Genomic DNA, 25336 nt, shown 5'->3' with positions numbered 1-25336 from the left:
ATGCAGATGTTATTGGTTAAGTAAAATAACAATCTTTTTAAGTGTCATTACATTTTCTAGTGGCTGTTGACTACTAAAAATGTTTTAAAATAACAGATATTGAAAATAGGCCCAGTGTGGTGGCTCACGCCAGTAATCCCAACACTTTGGGAGGTTGAGGTGGAAGGATTGCTTGAAGCCAGGAGTTTGAGACCTGCCTGGGCAACATAGAGATACCTTATCTCCACAAATAAAATAAAATTAAAATAAAATAAAATAGAACTTCCTTTGTGTGGGACTCAACAACATTTTTCGACACTGAAAAAAGATGACCTCTGCTATAGACTGACTGTGTCTGTCCTTTCTCCCAAATTCATATGCTGAAACCTAATCCCCAATGTGAAGGTATTTGGAGGTGATTAGGGCATGAGGGTGGAGCACTCAAGAGTGGGATTAATTCCCTTATGAAAGAGACCCCAGAGCATTCCCTTGCCCCTTACACCATATCAGCACACAGTGAGAAGTTTCCCTCTATAAACCAAGGCAAGGGCCCTCACCAGACACTGAATCTGCTGGCACCTTGATCTTGGACTTCCCAGCCTCCAGAACTGTGAGAAATAAAGTCCTGTTTTTATGAGCCACCCAGTCTATGGTAGTTTGTTATAGCAGACCAAATGGACTAAGACGACCTCCTGCTAAAGGACTGTTGGTCAGTGTCCCAAACTGTGGGGAGGATCAGCTTCCATGAGAACCACTTGCAGGCCTGCATGCCCGCTTTGCTTGGCTGGCACTGTTTGTTAGATGGCAGAAACCTCATGGCACAGGCACAGAATGATCCAGCAGGGAAAAGACTGGACTAGCAGCCAGGAGGGCAAAGATTCTGTTTGTCCTCTGGGACTAGTCCGCTGCATGCCCTGGAGCCAGCTAGCAAACGTTCAATCTGGGCATTGCAGGGGACCAAATGCCAGTCCCCCCTCTGTACAAATGCTTATGAGGAGAAAATGGTGCCCCAGTCCTGTCAGCCAGTGGGCCAGCTTCTGAGGCATAGGACAAATCACTGTGGAACATATTCAGGGGGCGAGATTTGGCTAAAGCTCTATGACTCTGTAGAGAAGATGAGCCTGAGCCAGTGTTTGAGTAGGACACATAAAGAAAACCTTTAAAAGAATGAACTAATGGGCTGAGCATCTTCTTACAGCACTCAGAAATATATGCCTCCATTTTCCCTAATGAATACTTTGCAGATTTCAAAATTGATGGGGAAATTGCATGGCTAAGATGGAGATCTGCCAAAGAATTCAGCTAGTTGGTTCTTAAACATACCTGGCCTTCATCATTCCTCTTTCTATGCTTGGGCCACTAATACCAAGTTTTAATTTTCTCCTTTCTTGGAAGTCACTAGAAATCCAGTATATGCATACACTTTTTTCACTAAAGACAAACTTCTTTGTTTTGAGAGTTAATAGCAGAGGATATTCAATATAGAGAAAATAGGAGGAAAACAGTAGAATTTCAGTTTCAATTTATTTTTATATCACCATTTAAAATGTTCTATTTTGTATTTGTTTTCTAATATGAAGAATAATGTAACAGTTTGTATATATGATTTATAAATCAATGTGCATATGTTGAGAATATGTGCTTTACACATCTTTTTAAATGGCAGGGTGCAAGATTAAAAAAAAAAAACTGGAGACAAATGTTCTGAAACACATCCCATTTCATTTAGGTAGACATGTTGTCTAGAAGGTACTTAGTGTTACCCTAAGAAGATTCTAGGGTTACCAATGCTGTGAGTCTAATTCCTTGCAAATCAAGGACTTCCCAGGTCTCACTCTTTTCATTGTAAAATAGAGAAAATGAAAACAAGCTACCTAACAGTGAAGGAATTGGAGGCAAGTTTCTTCCTTGGGAAGAAAAATGACCTTAAAAATCTGCATGAGCCATAAAGTCCTGGTCTGAGACCTGAAGGAAGCAGGGCGCTTATTCTTTGCTGGAGTGGCAGAAGGTGGCCATCTGGGTCTGAAGTGCCCAGGGGAGGCTGCAGAGTTAAATCTCACAGACAAGTCTGGATAGACCAGCTCACTTTGCTCCAGTCCTTACATACAGGTTTATCCATGGCCTTAGCTGCTGTTTTATAAAACCCTTTTAGGTTGGAGGAAGATTTAAATAACACACACACAAAAACACTACAAACATCATCAACAACAATGAAAAACCACACTGATTTTTTACCTTCTGCTGTACTGCAGTATGTACATTTGAAAAATTCTTGATAGTGCAAGAAGTAAATAGGAAAGTTCCCCAGGGAAAACCCTTTGACCTAACGGGGGCGGTAAATAAGAAAACTGTCCTCAGCACTGAGAGAAGGAACCATTTATTTAGTCAAATTATTTTACAACATGGTCTTCATTGACAGTTGTCAGCTTAACACTTAATATAGTTAAAAAAGTCAACAATTACCTGCAAAATTATATATATTTTAATGTCTAAAAATATGTTGCTTATATAGAGCAGGAAAATCCCTCCTCTCCACAAGGGAAAGTTTCGTTGTTTTTCCCAGAGCTGTGATTATTGCAGTACTGTTACACGCATTTCCAAAGCATTAAAGATCTAAATGGATTATCTTTCCTTGCTTGTGTATGCCTGTTAAATAACTGTACCAGTGCTTTGCTTTCTCATAAGTCAGTGACTTAAACAGCCCTGTTTCCTTTTCAGCTACAGTCATATTATGCTTTTTAAAAACCAGCTATAAAAACATACAGACAGCCCAAATGTACAGATTGAAAAAAGATGTACAAATTACATTAAAAAAAATAACAGCGATTGATTCGATAGTAAAACTGCTTTTGTGACCGAGGTCAACTCGTTTATTTATTCTTAATTTTTAATTATTTATTTTTAATACTGTGAGATATAGGAAAATAACTCTGCATAATTTATACAGTAAGTTGCCTTCTGATTGATTGGCCCTGGTCTGATGGTCTGACAAGCGCACAGCGCTTGCGAATCTGCTTGAGTTTAGAAATCCCTACAACTTTTCCAAGTTCTGGGACTACTGTCATCATTAAAAAAAAAAAAAAATTAGTAATTTAATTCCCCGTCTTTCAGGAATGTATGTATTTGCATTAAAATTTCTTAGTTCATATCTTGACTATTTCTAGAGAGAGTGGTCAGCTGAGTGCATACTATCCACTGAGAGGGATTCTGCAATGCCGTTGGCGTCTTAAACACACAAACCTTCTTTCCATCAAATTCCAGTTGGGTGAAAACTTTACTGGCCTTACAATCAATGTTCCAGTTGCCATCCACTGAATTTGGTCCTCCTAAAATTAGATTATAAGCTTCCAACCTCTATTGTCACTAAATCTCAAACCAGAACGTGACGGGTTAAGTCCATGATTCTGTGTCATACTGAACCCCGTGTATTGACAAGAAACTGCTTTGGTCATAAAAACATAAAGAAAACGTACAGCTTCTTTCTCAGAACCATGACTTAACCATTCCAGTAATCTTAATATGCAACTCACAAGATGCTAGGAGACTGAGAATTCAAACTGGCATACTGGCCCATGGAATTATTCATCTCTTTGTTCAGGTAGAGGAAGCAAAAATTACCAACATTAAAAAAAATGTTTTTAAAGAACAAATACAAAGGTTCTATCTAACAAGAAAGAACATCCAGTTTTGTCTTCCCTTCAAGGCCACATATGTCCTGTTGAGTCCAAAGCATCCAGTAAGTGTGCAGGATGGGCTTCAGCTAGAAGGCCACCGATGAGTAAGCTTCTAGTAGTAGCTGCCTAAGTGTGAAGGCACGTGGGTGTTAGGATGGCGGGGGACGTTGGGGTTGGGGTAGATTCCCCCCGTGGGGGAGGTCCAGTATTGTGATGCGGCTCCAAAGAAGCTGGAGGAAGTGACAGGCATGGAGGATGGATGGGGAGGGACAAAGTTCACCTTCTGCTGGTGGGCATGGTAGGAAGGCATGTAGGAGATGTCAGAAGGGTACTTGTACATGGACGACTCGGTCGGATGTGGCTGCAGAGCCTGGGCAATGCCGTGGAAGTCAAATTTGTAAGCATATCTTTTGCCGTGCACTTTGGTCATAATGTTTTTATCATAGTAATAACGGAGGGCCCGGCTCAGCTTGTCGTAATTCATGTTGGGCTTGCTTTTCCGCTCGCCCCAGCGCCTGGCCACCTCATCGGGGTCCGTCATTTTGAACTCCCCGTTGGTCCCCTCCCAGGTGATACAGCTGGCGTTGGCGCTGTCGGAGAGCAGCTCCAGGAGGAATTGCCACAGCTGGATCTGCCCGCTTCCTGCAGGCCGTGAGGCAAACGGGAGAGAACAGAACACCTCAGCCCAGAGAAGGCAGAACCCAGTTCCCTAAATGCAGGGAGCTTCTCATCCTTTTAAAGAAACCTTTTGTTTCCTTCGACATTGGGATCGACTTGACAAGCCCTTCTTATGTCATTGTTGATTTGCCTTTCTGCTTGCCTTGGAGATGGGTATAATAAGCGAGGTTAGATCCTAAGATGCTTTGCCCCAAGGCCTGGTAAATGGAATGTGGGAAGTGAGGTGCAAACTCTGCCCAGAACTAGCTATGTGATCTTGGACGAGCCATATCCCCCCTCAATCCCTTTGGCAAGGCTTTTGAATCTCTTCATCTAGAAAGGCCTGAATCACTGACTGATCTCTAATTAGTGGTCATGTCCCCCAGGGAATTCCCTGTCAGCAATAAAAAGTCAGGGGCAAGGCATGACTGTGGGAGTCATTGGGAGAAGCTGCACCATGAGCTTTAGCTTTTGGATGGACAGGACCTGGATTGGCCCTTGGCAGGTCCTAGAGCTTGGCTTGCAGCTCTAAGTTCTACAGAGAACTTGTGCAGAGAGAAAAATACCCAGAATATGCTGGGTGGCTGCTTTCTCCTCTGGCAGTAATGACCAGGCACTAAGGAATGGGTAGGCAGAGTCCCTGGGATGGGAAGGTGAGTGGGCCACACTACAGCAAGGGCCTGCTAGCTCCCAATCTCGATGGACTTGGTTTAGAAGGACCCTCTTGAGAGTTATTTTTGATACTAAATCTTTAAAGTACAAGGTCAAATTGACTATATCTGCAACTTTTCCGGGACACATCTCTTTTATAAGGCCAGATAACTTGGCAACACTTTCTAAAATCACAAATAAAACACTTTGGAATATTTATGAACTTGTGCCTGGCATGCGGGAGACAACTGAGAGCTGAGTGGAGTTGTCTTCTTTTCTTTCTTGCCCATTTTCTCTGATTGAAACACCTACCTACCTGTGCCACTTATTACTTATCTACACCTAAGTGCACATGTGCAGTGCTGATGTGTTTATTCCTAGAAGTATCCTCAGCTAACCAACCTTGACACCTCATAACAAGCCCTGACCTGTTGTTCACATGCTCCAGAAACAGACATTGAACATTTCAAGGAAAGAGGTGCATGTTACTCCCACTCAGGTGTCTGGACTTAGGACAGAAGTCTCTGTGATTTCACAAAGCTACGAAACATTCTGGCAAAAAAGGCTTTCAGGCCAAGGTAAACTCACCAGGGTTGGCTAGGCGACTGCTGGTCGGGCCCAGGATCTGATACGGATCTAAGGAAATAAAAAAGGAAATTTGCTTCAGTGTTTTTAAAAATATGACAACCGTACCAACCATAAGAAAACCATAAGGGTTTATACTTTTATTTCAAGATCACAGGAAAGACTGATTTCAGAAAACTTTACTGCTTTTATTTGCAGATCTCAAAGATCTTGATGACATTTGTGGTCTTCATCTTAACAAGTACAGAAAGAACAAAGAATAGGAGCAGGATTACTTTTTCTTATTTTGGCATCTAAAATGTGCAGATTATGTTGTCATTACCCAAAGCAAAACAAAGAAAACATTTGGAAAGGAACTGGATAATATTCAATGATACAACGGACAGCTGACTCCATGGGCTTAAAGCAGGTCTCATGGTTACCGGTCTTTAATAACTCTACCTAATACTAACAACATTATTAATCTGTTTTTTTTTTAATGTAGCATGAAAAACACATGCCTAGAAACCAAGCAGCTTGGGTTTTAGCAGCAGCTATGTGATAAACAAATAACTTGTTGGACAATTTCTGGGAATCAGTTTTCTCATCTGACAAATGAGTGGGTTGGGCTACTGGATTCCTCAGTTTTCTTCTAGTATAACACTCTGTGATTTGAAATGTCACACAAGCCAGAAATGTCAGCACAAACCAGAGTGTACATTTTAGCTATAAAACGACTATTCTTAAAATCTCACTTTCCTCAAAACGTATGTGTTTATTCAGCCATGAAAAAGTCTTTGCAATATTGGTTTAGGTGAGAGGTTTATCTCCTTTTTTGTTAGTTGAGGAAATCATGGTAGAGAGCTGGGTCTCGACTTGGCAAAATTGTCATGTATTTCGTACAATTTTGCTATTTTTCAACTATAATTGCAATTTTAAAAATATCAATATGATTTTTGGGTTTCTACTTAGAACCATAAATTACCTTCAAAAGTCCTTAAGCCCATTGAGACCATCTTTTCTCATCCACACCATTAATATGATAACTATTTTTGGCAGGTGATGACTAATGCATAATTTTGTTGTTATTGGACAGTCTTTAAAACTCTCTACATCTGACTTATGATCCACAGTCAGCAAATTTTTTCTTAACCTTCCAGGTGAAATGTCAGTTGATTTTCTCTTGCTCTGCCTTCTGTGGAGATGGGGAACAATGTTTGCCTACCCCAAAGCAAATGACTTGTTCAGAACTTCATCTCAGCTGCATCACATAAGAAGATAGAGAGAGGAGCTGGGGCTTGGGCACAGCAGCTGTCTTCAGATATGCAAAGGATTTCGGAGGAAGCAGGACGAAGGCTTCTCCAGAAGGAAAAGCTTGAGTGGAAATTCCAGGAGGCAGACTTTGGGTCAGATAGTGGAACTGAGCCCAGCTAGAAAGTCAATGCCCTGTTTTACTACAAGCACAAGTAAGGTAGAGGTGAGGGTAGGATAGACCCAGAAATCTCCAAGTTCCTCTCCAATACGGAGTCCCCAGGTCCATGGCTTTCAAAGTTCCTCTGCCTTAATTGTTAAGCCAACCCATCACAGGATGGGGATATTTCTGAAAGTAAGGTTTGGTGAAGCATAAAAGGCTTGGACAGGAATTTGGGGGATCTGGGATTATAGCCCTATTTCTTTCATTAACCAGCTGTATGGTTTTTAGCAAGTCACTTCACCTCCCCGGGCCTCAGTTTCTTTATTGAACAAAATAAAGCATTGGAATAGTTCATCTTCAAGTTCTTTCACCTTTGATATTTAACAAGTCTCTACTTGATTTCAGTACCTGTTACTTCATTCACAGGACTATTAGGGTCAAAGATAGACCCTCTTTGAGAGAAATAAGAGAAAACATATGTGGTATATTGTTTAAACCCTCCATCAGTTGACCATGTGAAATCAACAACTGTGCAGGAAGCAAAGGAGAGATTACATATCCCGGGCAGGTACCTGGCTGGGGCCGTTGCTCTGTATTCTTACTGATCGTTTGTGCCCCTCCAAGGGGAGGACCTGTGGCAAGAGGGAAAGAAATGCAGTGAGTAGGACCCAGCTCCCTGAGGGGAGCAAGACGTCTTGACAGATGTGCTTTCTCACTCATTCCTTCGCCCACTCTCCACTGACTCATTTATTCATCTTATTTTAGAAACATTTACCTAGAATCTACTATGTGCTGGCCCCGTTCTCCAGGCTGGAGATTCAGGAATGAACAAGCAGTTCCTGGTAGAACTTGCATTCCAATGGGAGAGACAATAATAAACACATTTTTAAATTCTTAAAATTTTGTCTTTGCTTAAATGTCACCTTTTCATTTTCAAATTTTTAAAAAGTAAACTAACAGTACAGCATCACTGATGGTACTGAGGCTGTGGATTTCATTTTCAAATCGGAAAGTTAGAGAAGTCCTTACTGAGAAAGTGACATCTGAGCAAAGATCAACTGCTTCCTGGTGTCCCTGTCTTGTGAGTTTCCTCCTTGGTATCTCTCACACACCCCTTCCATTCCCACGATCACTTCTGCATCACACATCTGTATTGCTTCTTGCATGGTTTCTGGCTTAGTCTGACTGGTGTCCTCATTACTCTTCTGTCTCCCCACAACCCACCATACACGCCAGTGTTCAAAACCTTAGTGACTCTTCATTGCCTAAAAAACTAAGGCATATCTTCATAGCATCATTTACAATTCTGTTTCTTACCTTTCCAGACTTCTTCTGCATCACACATCCTAAGCTCCAGGAACCTGAGGTCCTCACTGGCTGTCAGACATGCCAAGCTCATGTCTTCCCCAGCCCATATCGCCACAGGTCCAAATCCTGCCTCTCCTTCCAGAGCTAACTCAAGTGCTACCAGGTCCACAAAGCCTTCCTTGATACCAACCAGATGAAAGGAGTTCTGTGTGTGCTTGATTTCTCACTCCTGCTTATGGGACTAGTGCATGTCTGATTCATCTTTGTGAATCTTATATTGCCAAATGTCATGTGCAGAGTAAGTAAATAATTAATACACATAATTGGAAGGGGTCTTGGTTATTGTTTGGGCATTAATTTGTAACCCCAACCTCTTTCTTGAAAGAATTCCGTTTACCACCTGTTCATGTGCTTCATATTTTGCTTCCTAGGCATGGCAAGTTTGATTTCTGGTACAGGAGTTCATGAGTCATTCTTGCCCCTTATTCTCTTACTGGGGGATATTGGGTAGACTTCGACATGTCATCATCTCACCACTTGGTGGAGAACCTGATGTCCCAGACCCCCCGGCATCTCCTCATCACGGACAGAAGATAACCTGTTGAGGAGATGGCAGGGTTCTGAGACATCAATTTCTCCACCAAGTGGTGAGATGATGATATGAGGAAATCTACCCAGTATCAAGGGGAATGGGGAAATTGGTACGACTTAGCCTCAACAGTTACGGGAGCAAAGTTATAGAGAGTCATTATCTTGATTTAAATAACAGAAGCAAAACCCAGTGACAGTGACCATTCATTGGTACAGAACCTTGTCTCAAGAAAACCTTCAAATTTCCCATGTTCTAAAACCAAGCGCAATAAAACAAAACTCAAAAATCTAAACGAAAATCCCATATCATCTTTCAAGGACTGGTATCATGGAAAGGCCCTAAATTGGCAAATAATTTTGATGTCTACTCAAAAAGCAGGGAAACAAATGCTTGCTGCTCTCCTGTATCTCATGATCCTGTTCTCCAACCCTGTCCTCAGAAACATGCTTTCCTCCAAAGAACTATAAAACATTTACTTACTTTTGTTGAGGCCAGAATTCATGTTATTGCCCCATGCTCCTCTTCTGACTGAGTCATAAGAAGGGTCTAATGAACAATAACAAATAGGGGTACATTAGCATCGCCTGCTTCTCAGAAAAGTTGCATGAGCATTATCTGTAGTGATCAGGAGAAATAAAATTCAATTCAGCAATGGCTTTTAAAGCATCCCTAAATTCTGGAAGTGTACTCACCCCCTGGGGTTGGAACATTAACACTCTGACTTTGAGAAGATTGTAGTCTTATCTGGGAGCCAAAGTAATGGGAAGAACCTGAATGTGAAGTCAGAGGATTGGTTCAAGTTCTCTTCCTGACACTATTTGTTGTGAAACCTGGGATGAATCAAAAGTCTCCTCTGGGCTTCAATTTTAATATGGAAATAAAAATTTATGTTTTATCTACCTTGTGGGGTTGTGGAAATGATCAAATGAGATAACATATGGAAAAGCACCTTATGAAGCTTTCTACAAATATAAACTGACACAAGGTTAGACATTTTTTAAATGTCCATAGTTCTGTAGCAAAATCCTTCAAGCAGCTCTGAAGAGCAGGCAAGGTCTGGATTGGGTGAAAGGCCCATAAGAAGGGTGTCTCAAAGCCCATGGCCATGACATTCCTGGGGGCTGACTCCAGTCCCCGATTTCAGCACATGGATGATGTGGGATGACATCACAGCGGTGGGAGCACATTCCAGGCTCTCTGAGGGCTCTCGGGCTTTTCTATTGACAGTGGAGAGGGCTGGGCTGATGACCACAGAGAAAGGGAAGAGGCCAGAAATGTGGCTGGGAAAGGGGCTGGATCAGGAAATGAGAGGTTGGAGACCTGCTCCCCACCTGGGCATGACTAAGGGCTTGCTTCTCAATTGTCTTGGAGAATACTCCTCAAATCTGAACTTTTGTGATCGTAACCCCTTTCTTGAAAGATTCCACATGCTTCCATAAATGTGTTGAGAAATTGCTTAACTAACTAGCTGGAAACTTCTTCCTTCCCTTTCTCTTGGTATGAGTCCCTTTGAGACATTGAGCAGGAATAGCAGAGGAGCTTGAGGATACAGAATTATGACCTTCAAAGTTATTCCATGAACAACAAAGAAACCATAAAAACCATCCAAACAAATGGAGCACAAACCTCATCAAACAACAGAGTCTGATGGGGTGAAACACAACCATGCCCTTCAGCCCCTTCTGAGCCTCTCAAACAAATTAGAATAAGAGTTGGGAAGACGGATGGACTCTGATTGCCTGGCCTCATTGTTTCTGGCTAAGAAGATCCAAAAGACAGGACACTTTTTTTGTGGAAAAATCCACGTGCAGATGCACATTCCTCAAGGCTCTGGAAAAGCCAGTTCAGTTTTAAAATTACAGTCTTTAGCAACTGGCATGAAAAGCAACACAGAAAGTGAGGGGGATGGGATAGGGAGGAAGGGCAAGGCAGGGGACAAAAGAGAGAGACAAACCTCCACTCCTTCTGCTTCTGTTTGACTTTTTTTTCTTTCCTAATTCCTCCTCTAAAGGGATTCTTCTTGCTTAAAAACAAACAAGACAAATGAAAGACCAGCTTGCTTGCAAGCTTGGAATGAGGTGGAAGGCTCTGATGGGCATTTTCTGAGATGTCTTGCAGAGGAAGTGCAATGTTGGCAGCGGCAGAACATTTTTCGTTGAGCAGGAGGAGGCTGCTGCTTAGGCCTCTGGTAATAGATTTGGGACCAACTTCTGCACTGTATTGTGTGCATGGCCAGGGAGTGGGTGTGAAGTAATAGGAAACAAGTTCCTTGTCCTTGCATGTGAGTATGAGAGGGTAACTGTGATTGTGAGGAAACACGGGTCATGTGCCTAAGGCGTGGAGGACACATAAAGGGTTCCTGGAGGTTGACAGAGAGGTGAGTGGAACTAGGGCCGGGTGACTCTTTGGATACGGGAGAGTGCATCAGGTAGGAACAAGGCAGAGGTGGGTGGTGAGATGTCAAGGTGAGGTCTAGAGACAGCCATGGGAGGAGCTGTACCACTGAAGTAGAGCCATGTGGAGGGAGAGGAGAGAGGGCCGAGGCATGTTCAAGGTCTTGCTGATGGCAGCTCAGCAAACTCTGGGACCTTGGTGTTGCAGGTGGGAACTAATGGAGGTTTTGCACATGCAGCCATGCTAGAAAACAGGGTGTGGTGAAGAATGAGCTTGCGGTGGTATGTGGGGTGGATCTGAGGGCCTGGGGGAAGGAGATAATTCTAGTGGGAGCAGAACAGAAAGTAGAAGATAAGTAACACATTCAAACAAAAAATCACTAAATTCCAGGAATCGTACATGTCACCTGAACTTCTGACTTGACTTCTGACTTACTGCATGGATAAAATCTGTCTCAAGTTTTCTAAACATTTTTTTCTGCTCAATCATTAGTCTACTGAAGGCTTCAACCCTCTCTGAAAGCTATCTGGTAACCACTCAGAATTATTTCTTTTGGAGCCCAAATTATGGCCATGGCTATAGTTATCGTTGACTTCTTATTGGCTTTTCTCTCTATTCTCTTATTCTAGTTCCAGGGACAGAGCAGGCATGCAAAAATCTGAATGCATGATGGAATTCCCTGTCACCAACAGAGGGCGGATGACCATGGGATTTTCCTGTAGCTCTGAGTGATGGAGCCTGGTTAAAGGCATGCCTTATCAGAGCAGTGGCTTGGCAGGCCCATCTTTCTGTGGTGCCCCAGGGCCTTAGGAAGGAGGCAGAGTTTTATGGGGCAATATGCCCACAGGCCCATCTGATGGCAGAAGCTTGGCTAACAGGACTTTGGATGTCCCAATCAATGCTACAGTCCTCACATAGGTGAAAAAGGAAGTGACAGAAACACAGAGGCCACCCAGCAGTCAGCCTGAACTGTGCTCTCACTGTGAAGTAATAGAGTCATAAATAGCAACAGGCCATGCCCTAAGCTGGTGTCTTCATCCAACGTCCATCCCAGCAGCCTATGGAGTCAGAGTAGCAAAGACCACAGGCCTCCCTCTCATTTCTTTTTCATTCCCAAGTATTTGCATGGAAAATCTTCCCACTGGTACCTGGCTGCACAAAGGACAGCCTGAGCCCATTGGCTCTGGGGTTTAACAAAAGCACTCCGTAGGCTCTGGGGCTCGAGGAGACGTCTGGTCAATGTAAGATTTAAGTTAAACCCAGCATTTTCAGAGCAATTTCTGCTCCAAAGAAAAAGCATGAAGATGCAGAAGGCCAAGAACTAAAGTCTTGCATTCTGCCCTAGGGGTATGAAGAACCAGGCCAGCCTCGCAGAGTAAATGAGATATCCAAGTAAACACCCAGCATAGTGCCCAGCACAGAGGTGGCCTCAGTGGATGTTAGCAATCAAGAATACGATTTGTGTCACAGACCAAAAATATTCAGACCCAGAAACATGTTGGGCAGCCTTCCAAATCCACATTAATTCCCTCCTCCCCGCAACTCCCTCATCCTCCTTCCTCTGCTCTTCCATTTTCACTTATCACATAATTTAATCGGTAATTAATTTGTATTTGTCGTTTATGGTTCATATCCCCCTCCCTCCTGAACATCAGGTCCATAAGAGTAGGGATCTCTGTTGTGTTCTCTGATATATCCAAGCACTTAGAACAGGGCCCCACACAGAGTTAGTAGACTCTAAGTATTTGTTGAATGAATAAACTTGGCCAATATTTTCTCCTACTTGCTACATACACACAATTCTTCTTATTGTTCATGATATCACTAGCTGAAGAGAACCCAGTGCTCCTACCCTGACTTCTTCACGAAATTAAGCCTCTGGGCATAAGATTTCCATCTGGGGTGTTGAGGGGTACAGACTACATCACTCCTGTGTCCCCTCTGAGTGGACCACAATCCACCTATTTATGTATGAGGCATAGGCTAAAAGCTTGTTCCCACAGGGAAACAAGGCCTGAATGCTGCTCGGTGAAGTGGTGTGCATTTTATGTGTTTTTAACAATGTCATTGTTGAAGTGAGGGTTCATATTTTTTTCCTACTAAAAGTCACTCAAGAAGAATTTAGCAGTGTGGTCATCTCTAGTCCCCAACACACACACACAGATATGTCTATAACCTGAATGCAGAAGCCTGAACCAGGGAGCTGACCCAGTGGCTCACATCCCCACACAAACCCCCTTGCAGAGCCCAACACCTGGCTGTGTGAGAGCTCCTGCCCCGACTCTCCGTCAGCGCATGGAGTGGGGCTCAGGCAGGGTGTGCCTGCTATGAGAAGAAGCCTGAGCGTGCATGGAGGCCCTCTCGAATGTGGTGCCTGGAGTCTGCCTCCTGAGAACTGACTACTGGAAAGACAAACTTGAGGTGGCAGCCAAAGGCCCAGTGTGTAAAAATGTGGCCGTCGGCACCAGTGTACCAGTTGATGATCTCGGTCTGTTTCTGTGGCGGCAGATGGCTTAATCAGCAGACAATCACACCCTGGTTCTGACAAACTAACTTTTCACTGTCGTGAAGGCTGACATCTCGGCTTTACAGAGTACCAAGATAACAGATCTTATTATTGTGATTCCTTTTCAGAAGAGTGACCCAAAGAGCTTTGCCTGGAGTTTCTGGTTTCAGGCAGTCCTGAGATCAACTCTTGCCAAAGCAAAGAGGCCGGAGCCTCAGTCTGGAGAATGAAGACATTGCCAGCCATTGTGGATAATTCAGCCTCACATATATGATGTCCTTAACAGTATCACCATTATGTGATGCTTAGTGGGGCTGAATTTGACACTAAATGGCCTCTTAGATTCCAGGAGAGCCTCCTGAGGTAGAGAAATATGAGCATGGAGATTTTTTTCTGCAAAGTCTCTGTTGGAAGGCGAAAGCTGTTTCTGGACATGACCCTCTCATAGACATACCAATGTTAACTTAGCTTCTGTGTGAAGCTTTTAACCTGGTCCTAGAAATATGGCCAAACATCTTTGGGAAGATATTTGCTTCTGCTCTGATGCCTCTGCTGTCTGAAAGCCCAAACGTCCCTGCCGGCATGCAGCGCTCCACCTTGTGATCTGACCGGAGGCCAGCAACACAGCGACATCAGCCCACAAAAGCCTCTCTCTTCATCCTCTGTGTCATAAAACCTTGCTCTCAATGACTGGGTGGAAAAAGATGAATTTTCCCTAAAACTTTTCATTGAATTTCTGGTTGCTGCTAAGAAGGCTGGCAGCACCTAACCCTGTTTATCCTTGGAAAGCCTGGCTTCTGAATGCAGACCTTTCAGCTGAGCAACGGGCAAGGCTGCTCATGCTCCCAGCAGAGCAGGGGGATTTGGTAGCCAGATCCAGACCTCCTTTCTTGAAAGAGTGAGGATGCACAGGAGAAATGCTCAAATCAATGGTAGACCTGAGACCCAAAGCCCTCAACTTCCCAAGAGAGCCAAGCCCACGAGGAGGAAGATTCACTCCCAGACTCCGACAGGGAAGAAACTGCAGGTGAGCGGTGGTCTTTGTTGTTGGGCTGTCCGACAGGTTATGACATGTACTGGTTGAGGGCTGGACTAGGTGATCCTCTAAAACCCCATCTCCATCGGAGGTCCTGTGCTTCTACTAGGTCCAGTCTTTGGGGAGGAGCAGCCTCTCCCAGCCACCAACCTGCAGAAGCTGCTCTCCTCTAAGCGTTCCTTCATCCTGCTCTCCACCTGTGAGAACTGCTGCACTGCCCGAACCTTCCCAACCCACAGCTCAGGACCAGCTTCTCATCTGCTGCAGTCTTTGCTTGAGTCCGCGCCCTCAGCCCCACCCTGAGGCAAAGTAGATGCAGGGCTTAGGATGTCATCACGAAGGTATCCTTTCTCTCTGGTGGGCCTGGGGATTATTTTGGCAGTTAGGAGATGGGACTTCGAATCAGTTAACCTGGGATTCAAATCCCAGCTCTGCCATTGGCCTTGTGGAGTGACCTTGGTCATGTTGCTCAGCTGCTTTGAACCTCCAGTTCTGCTTCTCTGAAAAGCATTAATAACAGGTGCTTTCTATGGTTGCTATGAGGATTAAATAAGCATGTGATAAATGGTGATTTTAAAAATACACACCATATACATGGAGTCTATTCCATCCTGCTTGCCCCTCTACCATGCTTATCTTGGTGAGATGAGGTTACCAAGCCCATTGAGGAAGGCCTTGAAAAGGAAGAGAAGCCTGAGGGCTATAAAGGATGAAGGACAGTTTTATTCCTGTGCTCCTGGAACAGTGATTCCCAAATTTAAATAAAGCTTGGCTCTCAGGCTGGGTGTGGTGGCTCAGGGCTGTAATCCCAGCACTTTGGGAGGCCAAGGTGGGAGGAACACTTGAGGCCAGGAGTTCAAGGCTGCAGTGAGCTATTATTACACTATTGTACTCCAGCCTGGGTGACAAAGTGAGATCCTGTCTCCAAAGCAAAATAATAATAATAATAATAATATAATAAAATAAATCGTGGCTTTCTTTTAAAATAAGAGGTGGATTATTTTCCTGGACCCTGGTTTGAGAAACCCCACCCCAGAAGACAGAGAGGGCTGATGGCTACGGGTGGTCTGCCTGGCTGTTAGGCCCAGGCATTACCCAGCATCCTCCTTCCTCCCCCACTGTCAGGTGCCAGAGTCACTGGCCACCTGGCCTTGAAGCTCAGGACCAAGTCCTCACTACATCCCACCATTCTAGAGAGGCTATTAAACCTTCACTTCAGCGGCGTCTTACATCCCAAAGAGCAACAGAGGAGCTTGGCATCCACTGAGACCTTGGAAGGAGGAAAATATCCAGGGAACGCTTTCCCCAAACTCGGAACTCACAGGGAAAAAACATCCTGGATCAGGTTTCCTTTGCTCAAGGATCTTGTCCTGGAATCCAACAGCCCCTCTGCCTCGGAGCCGACCCTGCTGTGTGGAGCATAATGGAGGTACTGTTGAAGATATTAGATGGGCAAAGGGAAAAAAAGACCTACGAGAAAAAGGCTTGGAAGAAATAGCTGACTTTTAAATATGAAAAGCGTGGAGAGTGAAGTGGCACATTCTCTGGGCACAGCCTTGCCATGGCCACGTGAGGCTCCCTGCTGAACCTGGGCCCTTCTTCTATTTCATTTCCCCCACAGGCTCTGTGTCTAAGTGACACAGATGTCTAAATGACCTATTTATTTTGATAAGGCCTCAAAGTGGGATTTTTGAGCCAGCCTCATGTGGAAAAGCAATTCATACTGACTAGATTAACTGGGTGTTTGCCAAAACTTCCTTCCATATTGGGCCATGTAGACACAACTAAATTGCATACTTCTTAGGTCAAATCTGCCTCTGGTTTAAGAGGATTCCAGGTCGAAAGAAGAAAACATAACAGTTCACTTAGGTAATCAGGCTTGAGGATAAATGAGAGGCAGTTTATACGCAACCCCCTCTGCCCTGCTCCGACCCTCATAGGTTGCAATGTTCACAGCGAGGTTGCCCTTCTTCTCCTTGGCCATAGGGGATACACTCTTGGGTCTGCGTAACATTCAGCTTCTGTGTCCTTTGCTTTCAAAGTTCTGCAGGTCAAGGCTCACTGGTGAGTTGTCTTGTGTCTACTGCCCGTGTCCTGCTTAGCCTTTGACTGTAATTCTTTGTACGCTTGTGTCCCTCGCTAGGTGATCATCTTTAGGAAGAGGGGTTGTATCTTAAGCACCTTTGTTTCTCTCAAAAATTCATTCTTGCCCCTCGCCATCACCAACTTATTGGATTTAATCGATGCCTTATGTCCCACCACACATTTATTCATTCAACAATGTTTTACTGAATGTCTACTATCTTGCCAGACACTTTACATGCTGAGAATACAACAATCGCTAGACAAACGTCCTTCCTCTGTGGAGCTGACATTCAAGACAAGTAGTAAATTACATTGTATATTAGAAGGCGATGAATGCTATGAAGAAGAGAAAACCAGGGGAGGGAAGTAGGCAGTGCAGGGATGGGAGGGCTTCTCTGAAAATATAGAATTTGAGCAAAGACTTGATCTAACATTATGAAAATAGAGCTCTACATAGTTCCATAATTTTATTTTGAAAAGTGACAGATTGCCTGACATTGGTCTCAAAGTCCCTCTGGAAAGCCAATTCCTTTTAATTAGTTTTTTATGTGTGAGAGTTGCTTTATGTTGTAGGATAGCAAAGTTAGCTAAGAAACTTGACAGCATCTCTTTGATGTTTGGGAGAGGAATAGTAAAAGGTGAGATGAACCCCATATTTTAAAGACTCAAGTACTTTTCACATATTTTGAATCCGGTGATTGTCAAGTCTGTGGTCTTGGATTCATGTTGAATTAGAACGGCCATTCAAATCAAGAAACGTAAAATCCCAACAATTCCCATGATTTGCCTTTTGACCTATGTCTGAAATGCTTTGCAGGAAAGGACAAGTCTCTGGGTTCAGTGTAGCAGAAGTGGACAGGTGAGTTCATGCTGAAGGAGCACTACTTCTTTTTGTTTGTTTGTTTGTTTTGTTTTGAGACGAAGTCTTGCTCTTGTCCCCCAGGCTGGAGTGCGATGGCGCGATCTCGGCTCACTGCAACTTCCGTCTCCCAGGTTCAAGCAATTCTTCTGCCTCAGCCTCCTGAGTAGCTGGTATTACAGGCGCCTGCCACCATGCCTGGCTGATTTTTATATTTTTAGTAGAGACGGGGTTTCACCATGTTGGCCAGGCTTGTCTTGAACTCCTGACCTCAGGTGATCCGCTCACCTCGGCCTCCCAAAGTGCTGGGATTACAGGCGTGAGCCACCGTGCCCGGCCAAGAGCACTCCTTCTTTTGTGGCCTGGCAGGTGAGCAGGAAACACTTCAGTCCCTAAGCTGTGCATCCACACATCAGACAGAGCACAGTAGTTAAAAGAAAAAGAACCACCAAGTCTTGGTAGGTGGAATGTGATCTCACTTATTATATCACAGCATCGGAGGCTCCTTTTTAGACTGGAAGGACCTCAGACATTATCTAAACCAGACATGCAAATTAGCACAGGCCCAGAGGCCCAAAGCCTGAGAGGTAGCATATGTGGCCATGTAAGAATTTTAATAGAAATTGAAATTATGACTCATAGCAAAAAACTGCCTCTCTCTAACCTCCTCTAGTGTATTGGGCAGGGCTGATAATTATTTTGCAGACAGGCCCAAAAGGCCGAAGACTTCTTAAGCTCAAAGATTTTTCAAAATGATACCAAGAATGATTTTCATCTCTTTGGAAGAGTGATACCTAAAAATTATCAAGCATAGGACTGTTTGTGGTGTTACTAAGAGCTCTTAAAGATCTTCATGGGAAGAAATTCCATAATTTCTTGTGAATCCATTCCAAACAGGGAAATGACTCATTGCAAAGGAAAGAACTCTGGGCTGGGGGGGTCAGAACTCCTTGCTTTGCCTCTCATCTCTGTCAGTTATGAGCTGTGTGGTCTGAGGCAAATGACTTAACCTCTCTGAACCTCTTAGTGAACCTCTCTGTAAAAGGTAGATATTTGGCAGGGGCGGGAGAGAGTGGTGTGATTATTCCTAAATTTAAGAGTTTGGAAAAGCAAATAGCACACTAGATCCTCACAGGGATCTTTTGAGAATAAATGACACCATGCATATGAAAATGCTTTCTAGGGCCGGGCGCAGTGGCTCACGCCTGTAATCCCAGCACTTTGGGAGGCCGAGGCAGGCAGATCACGAGGTCAGGAGATCAAGACCATCCTGACTAACATGGTGAAACGCTGTTTCTACTAAAAATACAAAAAATTAGTCGGGCGTGGTGGTGGGTGCCTATAGTCCCAGCTACTCGGGAGGCTGAGGCAGGAGAATGGTGTGAACCCAGGAGGCGGAGCTTGCAGTGAGCGTCACTGAACTCCAGCCTGGGCGAGAGGGCAAGACTCTGTCTCAAAAAAAAAAAAATTGCTTTCTATATTCTAACGCATCCTATAGAACTCTAGCTGATACTCTTTTTCAGAGTTTAGTTCATGAGACATAAGAAGTTAATTTTTCTTGTGTCAACCAAAGCTAATTTCTTCTGGTTCTTCTTTTATTGGAGCAGGATTGAGTAAATATTCAATGGTATTTACTGAATATATACAGGGCTGGAAGAAAAGAGCCAGGAGAAAACTCACAATTAAAGACCACAAGGTAATCTGTAATTAGGTCCATAAATAGCCTGTGAATGAGGTGAGGCTCCGAGAGGAGACTATAGTCTTAAGGAGGAAGAAAAACATATCTTGAGGCAGATAGGACTTGAATCGGGTTTTGAAGAGTGTGTTGGATTTTGACAGATAAAGTAATTGTCCCACTTAATTTTACCATCTTTTCTTTAGAATATGCCAAATACAAGAATTTAAACTTTATCAAAGAGGCATGTTAAGCCTCTTTTTAATATTTTTATTTTGAGACAGGGCCTCACTCTGTCGCTCAGGCTGGAGTGAAGTGGTGCAATCTTGACTTACTGCAGCTTTGACCTCCCAGGCTCAAGCAATTCTTGTGCCTAAGCCTCCCAAATAGTTGGGACCACAGGCCCGTGCCACCATGCCTGGCTAATTTTTTTATTTGATGTAGAGATTGACTCTCCCCATGTTGCCTAGGCTGATCTTGAACTCCTGAGTTTAAGTGATCTTTCCGCCTCGACCTCCCAAAGTGTTGGGATTACAGGCGTGAGCCACCACACCTGACCCATGTTAAACTTCTCGATCTTACAGATCCCTGAGACAAGAAAGAAAAAGCACACTCACATCCTGGGTAGTGTTTCTAGCCTCCATATTTCCTCCTCAAAGACTTTCTTTTCTCCAACAAGGATATTTCATGAGAAATATGCTCTTTATTATCTTAGATAAGGGCTTCTGAAGAGAGAGAGTTATTCAATCTATAAAAAGGGATTAGAAAGGTTTTTATATTAAAATAACAAATGATGTTTTCTATACATTGGCCTTTCACTAGAAGATGCCCTAAGCTCATAGATCTCTGTCTGGCACAAAAGAAGCTTCTCCGTCTCTCTCTCTCTCCAGATAGATGAAAGAAAGCATTTGGTTGATGAGAATTTGGTTAAACAAGTTTCTTTTAAATACCTTCCAGCTACCAATCGCCTCAAATAACCTCTGTGTGGTGGAATTTCTAAATCAGTATATTAGGCAGAACCAACACATTTGGAACACTCTGTGCTGAGGTGGCCCCCGGCAGAGCATTATGGGCCTGTCCTTTTTTTTCCCCAAAGTATTTTGGGACCCTTCTCCTCTAAACGGCCAACGGGGATCACTTTTAACTTCTATTGCGAATCAAGCAATAGCAATGAAGCTGCATCAAGCAAGGCCAACTGCATCTGGAGTCCTCGCTCTGTCGTCTGGAGTGGGATGAGCGTGCAGTGTCAAGGGGAAACTTGGTAGAGATGGCAGGCCTAAAATAGTAACATCCCAGAGTCTGCAGATAAATTAGAAGACATGCAAAACCCAAACGGCCCACCCAGTGGATGTGAACTGCCACTGAGAACTGTAGTGGAGCTCTACCCTGCCAAGCACTCAGGGTCATGAAAGCCCCTCCTTGGCAGTGCGGGAGGAGTCATTGTTGGGCTGAGTCCAATGGGAATGAATGGGGAGGGTGCTCTGGAGACCCCCAGCAACAGTCCCACAGCCTGGCACCAGTTCCCTGCCCCACTTGGAGGTTTACCTAATGTCACCGTCCTTTACTAAAATGTAGCAGGGCTCATGCATTCATTGTCACCATCATTAATGTTGCAGAGCACATGGGCACCTATGAGGGTCTTGATTTATTCAGGGTGCATTTAAGGGCAGCTCTGATAAGCAGAAAGACCAAAGACAGCCCAGGGAAGGCAGAAAGGGCAAAGTGGGAACTTCTGAGTGGTCAGGAGCAGTGCCTGGCCTGGAGCCTTCTGGCACAGGGGTGAGAAGAGGCGAACTCTGTAGTGGCAGGAAGGCGCCTTTCTTCTCCAGTTAAGCATTGGGATGAAGCCCTGGCTCTCAATACTGGGGCAGGGCAGGGGCGGGACATTCCAGAGCAATGGAAGGAGATTATTCTAAGAACACAAGTGTTCATCTCCAACGTTCTCCTCATTCCTTCATCTACCAAGGGCACAGGCGAATTTATGGAGGGACATGGGGCAGGGTGGGGCAGCTGGAGCATCCTGGACGTGTCTTTAAGATGCTTTAAGTTGATTTTGGCATCTCTTCCTTCTTCTCCTTGGGAACCATGGGTTTATGAACTTTACAGAGGCAGAGGATTACCCATGAAACTGATAGACCCATGAAATTATTTGAGGGAAACTTTATTTCCCTCAAATAATAAATTTATTAAATTTATTGAATTTATCCACCCCCACTCTTATTTTGCTTTGTTTTTGAGAACAAGGTCTTGTTCTGTTGCCCAGGCTGAGTGCAGTGGTGCAATCTCGGCTCATGGCAGCCTCGATCTCCCGGGCTCGAGCAATACTCCCACCTGAGCCTCTGGAGTAGCTGGGACTATAGGAACACACCACTACACCTGGCTACTTTTGTTTATTTTTTGTACATATGGGGTCTAGTTGTGTTGCCAGGGCTGATCTTGAACTCCTGGGCTCAAGTGATCCTCTCACCTTGGGTTTCCAAAGTGCTGGGATTACAGGTGTGAGCCACTGTGCCTGGATGGTTTCTTAAATTCATTTATTGAAATTCTTATCGATAGAGTATTACTCAATATAATACTTTGTTTTCTAAATCTCTTGTTTTCCTTTATCCTTTTAAATGTAGTATTAAACACAAAAGGATATGCGTATAATTATATAAATTATAAAGCGTAACAATGAAAAAAAATCTGTGAAACCACCACAAATGATGCTTCCTATATGTTGGCCTTTCACTAGAAGATGTCTGAAGCCCGTTTGTCTCCATGTGGCATGGAAGAAGCTTCCTCTCCCTCTCTCTCTCCAGGGATGGATAGAAAGAAAGAATTTGACTGATAAGCATGGACAAAGCATGTTTCTTTTAAATACTTTGCAGCTCCATTACCACTGCCCCATCCCACCCGGCAAACAACCTCTTTATAGTGGAATTTCTAAAATTCTAAATTGCTAGATTGCTTCTTGAAATGCAAATAAGATTGATTGCACTGGGTCAGGCTCCTGATTTTTTAGATGGTAGCAGGAGTCAATAGATGAATATATCTTAGCAACTAGACAACATCAGCTACTTGGGGGAAATGCATGATGGGGGTGGTAGATGGAGTAGGAAAGGGTCATTTTGGAGCCCTTGCCATTGCCTAGGTGGGGAGGGGACTACAGGAACAGGCTCTCTTCTGTTTCTGTTTCATACTAGCTTTGTGATTCAGGCTTAACATCATACCTGTGATTCAGGTAAAATGGGAATAATCATAGTGCCAACTTAACAAGGTTTTATGAAGGATACATGTGAAATGAATAGGAAATTTCTTGGCACATAGTAGGTGCTTAACAAATGTTAGCTCTTATTGTGGCTGTCTGGGGCATAAGTGAAGAAAGGAAGGTGGAATTGAGCAGAAGGTACATTCTCCCTGCAGCGTCACCTTTCCTCGGCTTGGCGTGTCCTCAGCCTCCTCCTGATGGGCAGAGACCTGAAGGGCCTGTGGAGTCCAGTTGGCAGCAGGATCCTGCGGTGGTTGGGCCAAGAAGGGGCTCTGGTGCCATCATCTTGTGATTGAAATCTGCTCTTTATCAGTCTTGCTTCCTTGCTCAGGGATGGGACTGATCAGAGCTTCCAAGGAACCACCCTGGGGTCCCATGCAATGGAAATTTAGGGTAGGGTAGGGAGGAAAGGCAATGCCACACCAGCAGCTGCAGCGGATAGAGCCAAAACATCCACCTTGCAGAAACATCTCAAAGGGTTAGTTCTACACCAGACTGCTGGGGAACAGTTTAAGGTACTTTGCCTATTATTTTCATCCATCCATCCAATAGTCCCTACCTTCAAGACGCTTCCCGTCTCACAAGACAGAAGATTGCTGGGCTAGAATCTATTGAATGCTGTATTGGTAAAACAGTGGGTATAAGCAAAGCATCCTGGGGAAGGGTGGACAAGACCGTAATGAGGTGATGCTGTCTGATCTGACCACAGCCCTAAAGGGTGAGTGTGGTTTCCTAGAATATGGATTGGGGGTGGGGACTGAGATGGATGAAAGGTATACCCGGCAAAGGGAGAATGGGGAAACATTATTCCAAAGTGTGGTTGAAGATAGAGTAGACAGGAACCAAGTCATGTTTGAAGGACAGGTCTTTGGGTCAGAACCTAAATGGGCAAAGCTGTATTACTGAGCAAAACTATCACACCTCTACGCTCCAGGGGGATCCGGACAGTTCTGGAACTTGTCTCTAGCGGTCCCACAGAGCTGAATCGGGATGGTCTTCCAGTAGGAACACACTGAAGGGCAGGTGATCACCTCACAGTCCCTCAGGTTATGGTGGTGACTCAACTGGGTCTGAGTAATTAAAAGAAACCCCAGGATGGCCCTGTTCCCAGGCAGAAGACAGGCTCCTTTGAACTCTAGGTGGTCACCCCTAGTTGTGCCCGTGGCCTGCACAACCTCTGGTAGCTCTGAGGACATCTGAGTTCCCTCCACAGTGGGATGTACGGTGATGCGTTTCATTAAAATAATCCATCAATTAACACAGAAACTGGGGAGAATGATCATTGGAAGATATTGTTGTTTGTGTCTATTTCAAAAGAATCCTCAAAGAAGTAAAACCTACATACACAAAATTCCTCCTCTGATGGAATAGGCCCACCTCTAATAAGGCAGTGGACTGATACTCAGTCTTTTGCCTTATTATCCTGGAACAAATTTACACTTGTCTTAGGAAACGGGCTAACTGTTTCCAATAATTTGAGGAAAGTGTGTCCTAGTCACTGTGTGAGCCACACGTGTGCAATAGCAGTTCGCACAGCACACCCACGAAAAGAAATAACAGTCCTTTTACTTAGAGAAAGGAAGGATAATGGTTACTTAGAAAGTGTCCCAGACAAGCTGTCAAATTGAATTCAGAGAGCTGGAGTCTGACTCCAGGACAGGGCGGGCTGGCTAAATTCCCGAGGGATTGGGGTTTCCTGCCTGCTCCAGCTTAGAGACAACGAGTCTTTGTTTCCAGTTCTCTCGCTCTCCCTCCTCCCCTGATCTCTGTTTCTCTCTGTCACCCTCGTTCTTTCTCTCTCTCTCTCTCTCTCTGTCTCTCTCTCTCTTAATCTCTCTCTCGTGAAAAAAAAAAAAAATGCAACTCTCCGAAGAGGGTCAGATAGAAAGCAGACAGAACATTCACTCAGGAATTTCAAAGGAAAACAGTTTTTAAAAAATAAAATAGAGAGAGCAAGCTACTGTCTACCCCATAATCATAAATCTTGCCTTTGGACCACAGAAACAGCGTGCGTGCACACACACACACACACATGCATACACACACATGCATGCACACACACACACATCCAGCAATCATCCCTGCTTTTGCTAAGAATGGCTTAGGCACATTTCATCATAAAGGAAGAACATATAACGACAACGTTCTTCACAGGCTCTCCTGTGAGGCCGCGATACCCTCCAATTTGAAGTGTGTGTGAGCTGACGTAGATGGGGCCTGTGGGGCCACACAACCTGCTGCATGAGAGATGTTATTTACTCCCTAAAAATAACAGGAGATTACCTCACAGTATTACAGGCCTTTTCCTTTGGGTACACATGTTCCAGACCTAGCCCCCATACGCTGCACTCTACAAGGCAACACACACAGCCCACCTCCACACTGAGCACCAGCTCACGCCCTCCTACACAGACACACACACAAGGCTGCCAAATGCCCGCCTTCCCAAGTACTGCACCCGGGAGCGCATCAGCCTGACACAGGCAGTGCATATCGCGAGGGACAAAGATGCCATACTCGGGAAACTCTTCGCCCGGAGAAATAAGGCAGAGATGTCTTGAGGCATTTTTTGAGTTACGGAGAATTTCTAAGATATATACAAGTAGAGAGGAAAGTCTAATGAACCCTGAGGCCCCATCACCCTGCTTTAACAATCATGAATTCATGGTCAATCTTATTTCAGCTCCATGCC

At 44.2% G+C, this 25336-nt stretch overlaps 1 protein-coding gene across 1 annotated transcript in view; it reads right to left on the bottom strand.

Annotated features, from left to right (window-relative positions):
- Positions 1 to 2340: 2340 nt before the first annotated feature.
- FLI1 (Fli-1 proto-oncogene, ETS transcription factor) overlaps positions 2341 to 25336 on the bottom strand; it is a 118450-nt gene continuing 95454 nt past the window's right edge. Inside the window, exons 6-9 of the mRNA XM_003819883.5 lie at positions 9320 to 9385; positions 7512 to 7571; positions 5550 to 5597; positions 2341 to 4295 (exon numbers count right to left, since the gene is read on the bottom strand). Coding sequence (XP_003819931.1) covers positions 3766 to 4295; positions 5550 to 5597; positions 7512 to 7571; positions 9320 to 9385 — 704 coding nt within the window. The 3' untranslated portion in view covers positions 2341 to 3765. The remainder of the gene's footprint in view (positions 4296 to 5549; positions 5598 to 7511; positions 7572 to 9319; positions 9386 to 25336) is intronic.

The sequence above is a fragment of the Pan paniscus genome, chromosome 9, assembly GCF_029289425.2.
Source record: "Pan paniscus chromosome 9, NHGRI_mPanPan1-v2.0_pri, whole genome shotgun sequence".
In the NCBI taxonomy this organism is placed as follows: domain Eukaryota; kingdom Metazoa; phylum Chordata; class Mammalia; order Primates; family Hominidae; genus Pan; species Pan paniscus.
Note: the sequence above shows the minus strand (reverse complement) of the source record. Positions and strands in the feature narration are given on the sequence as shown.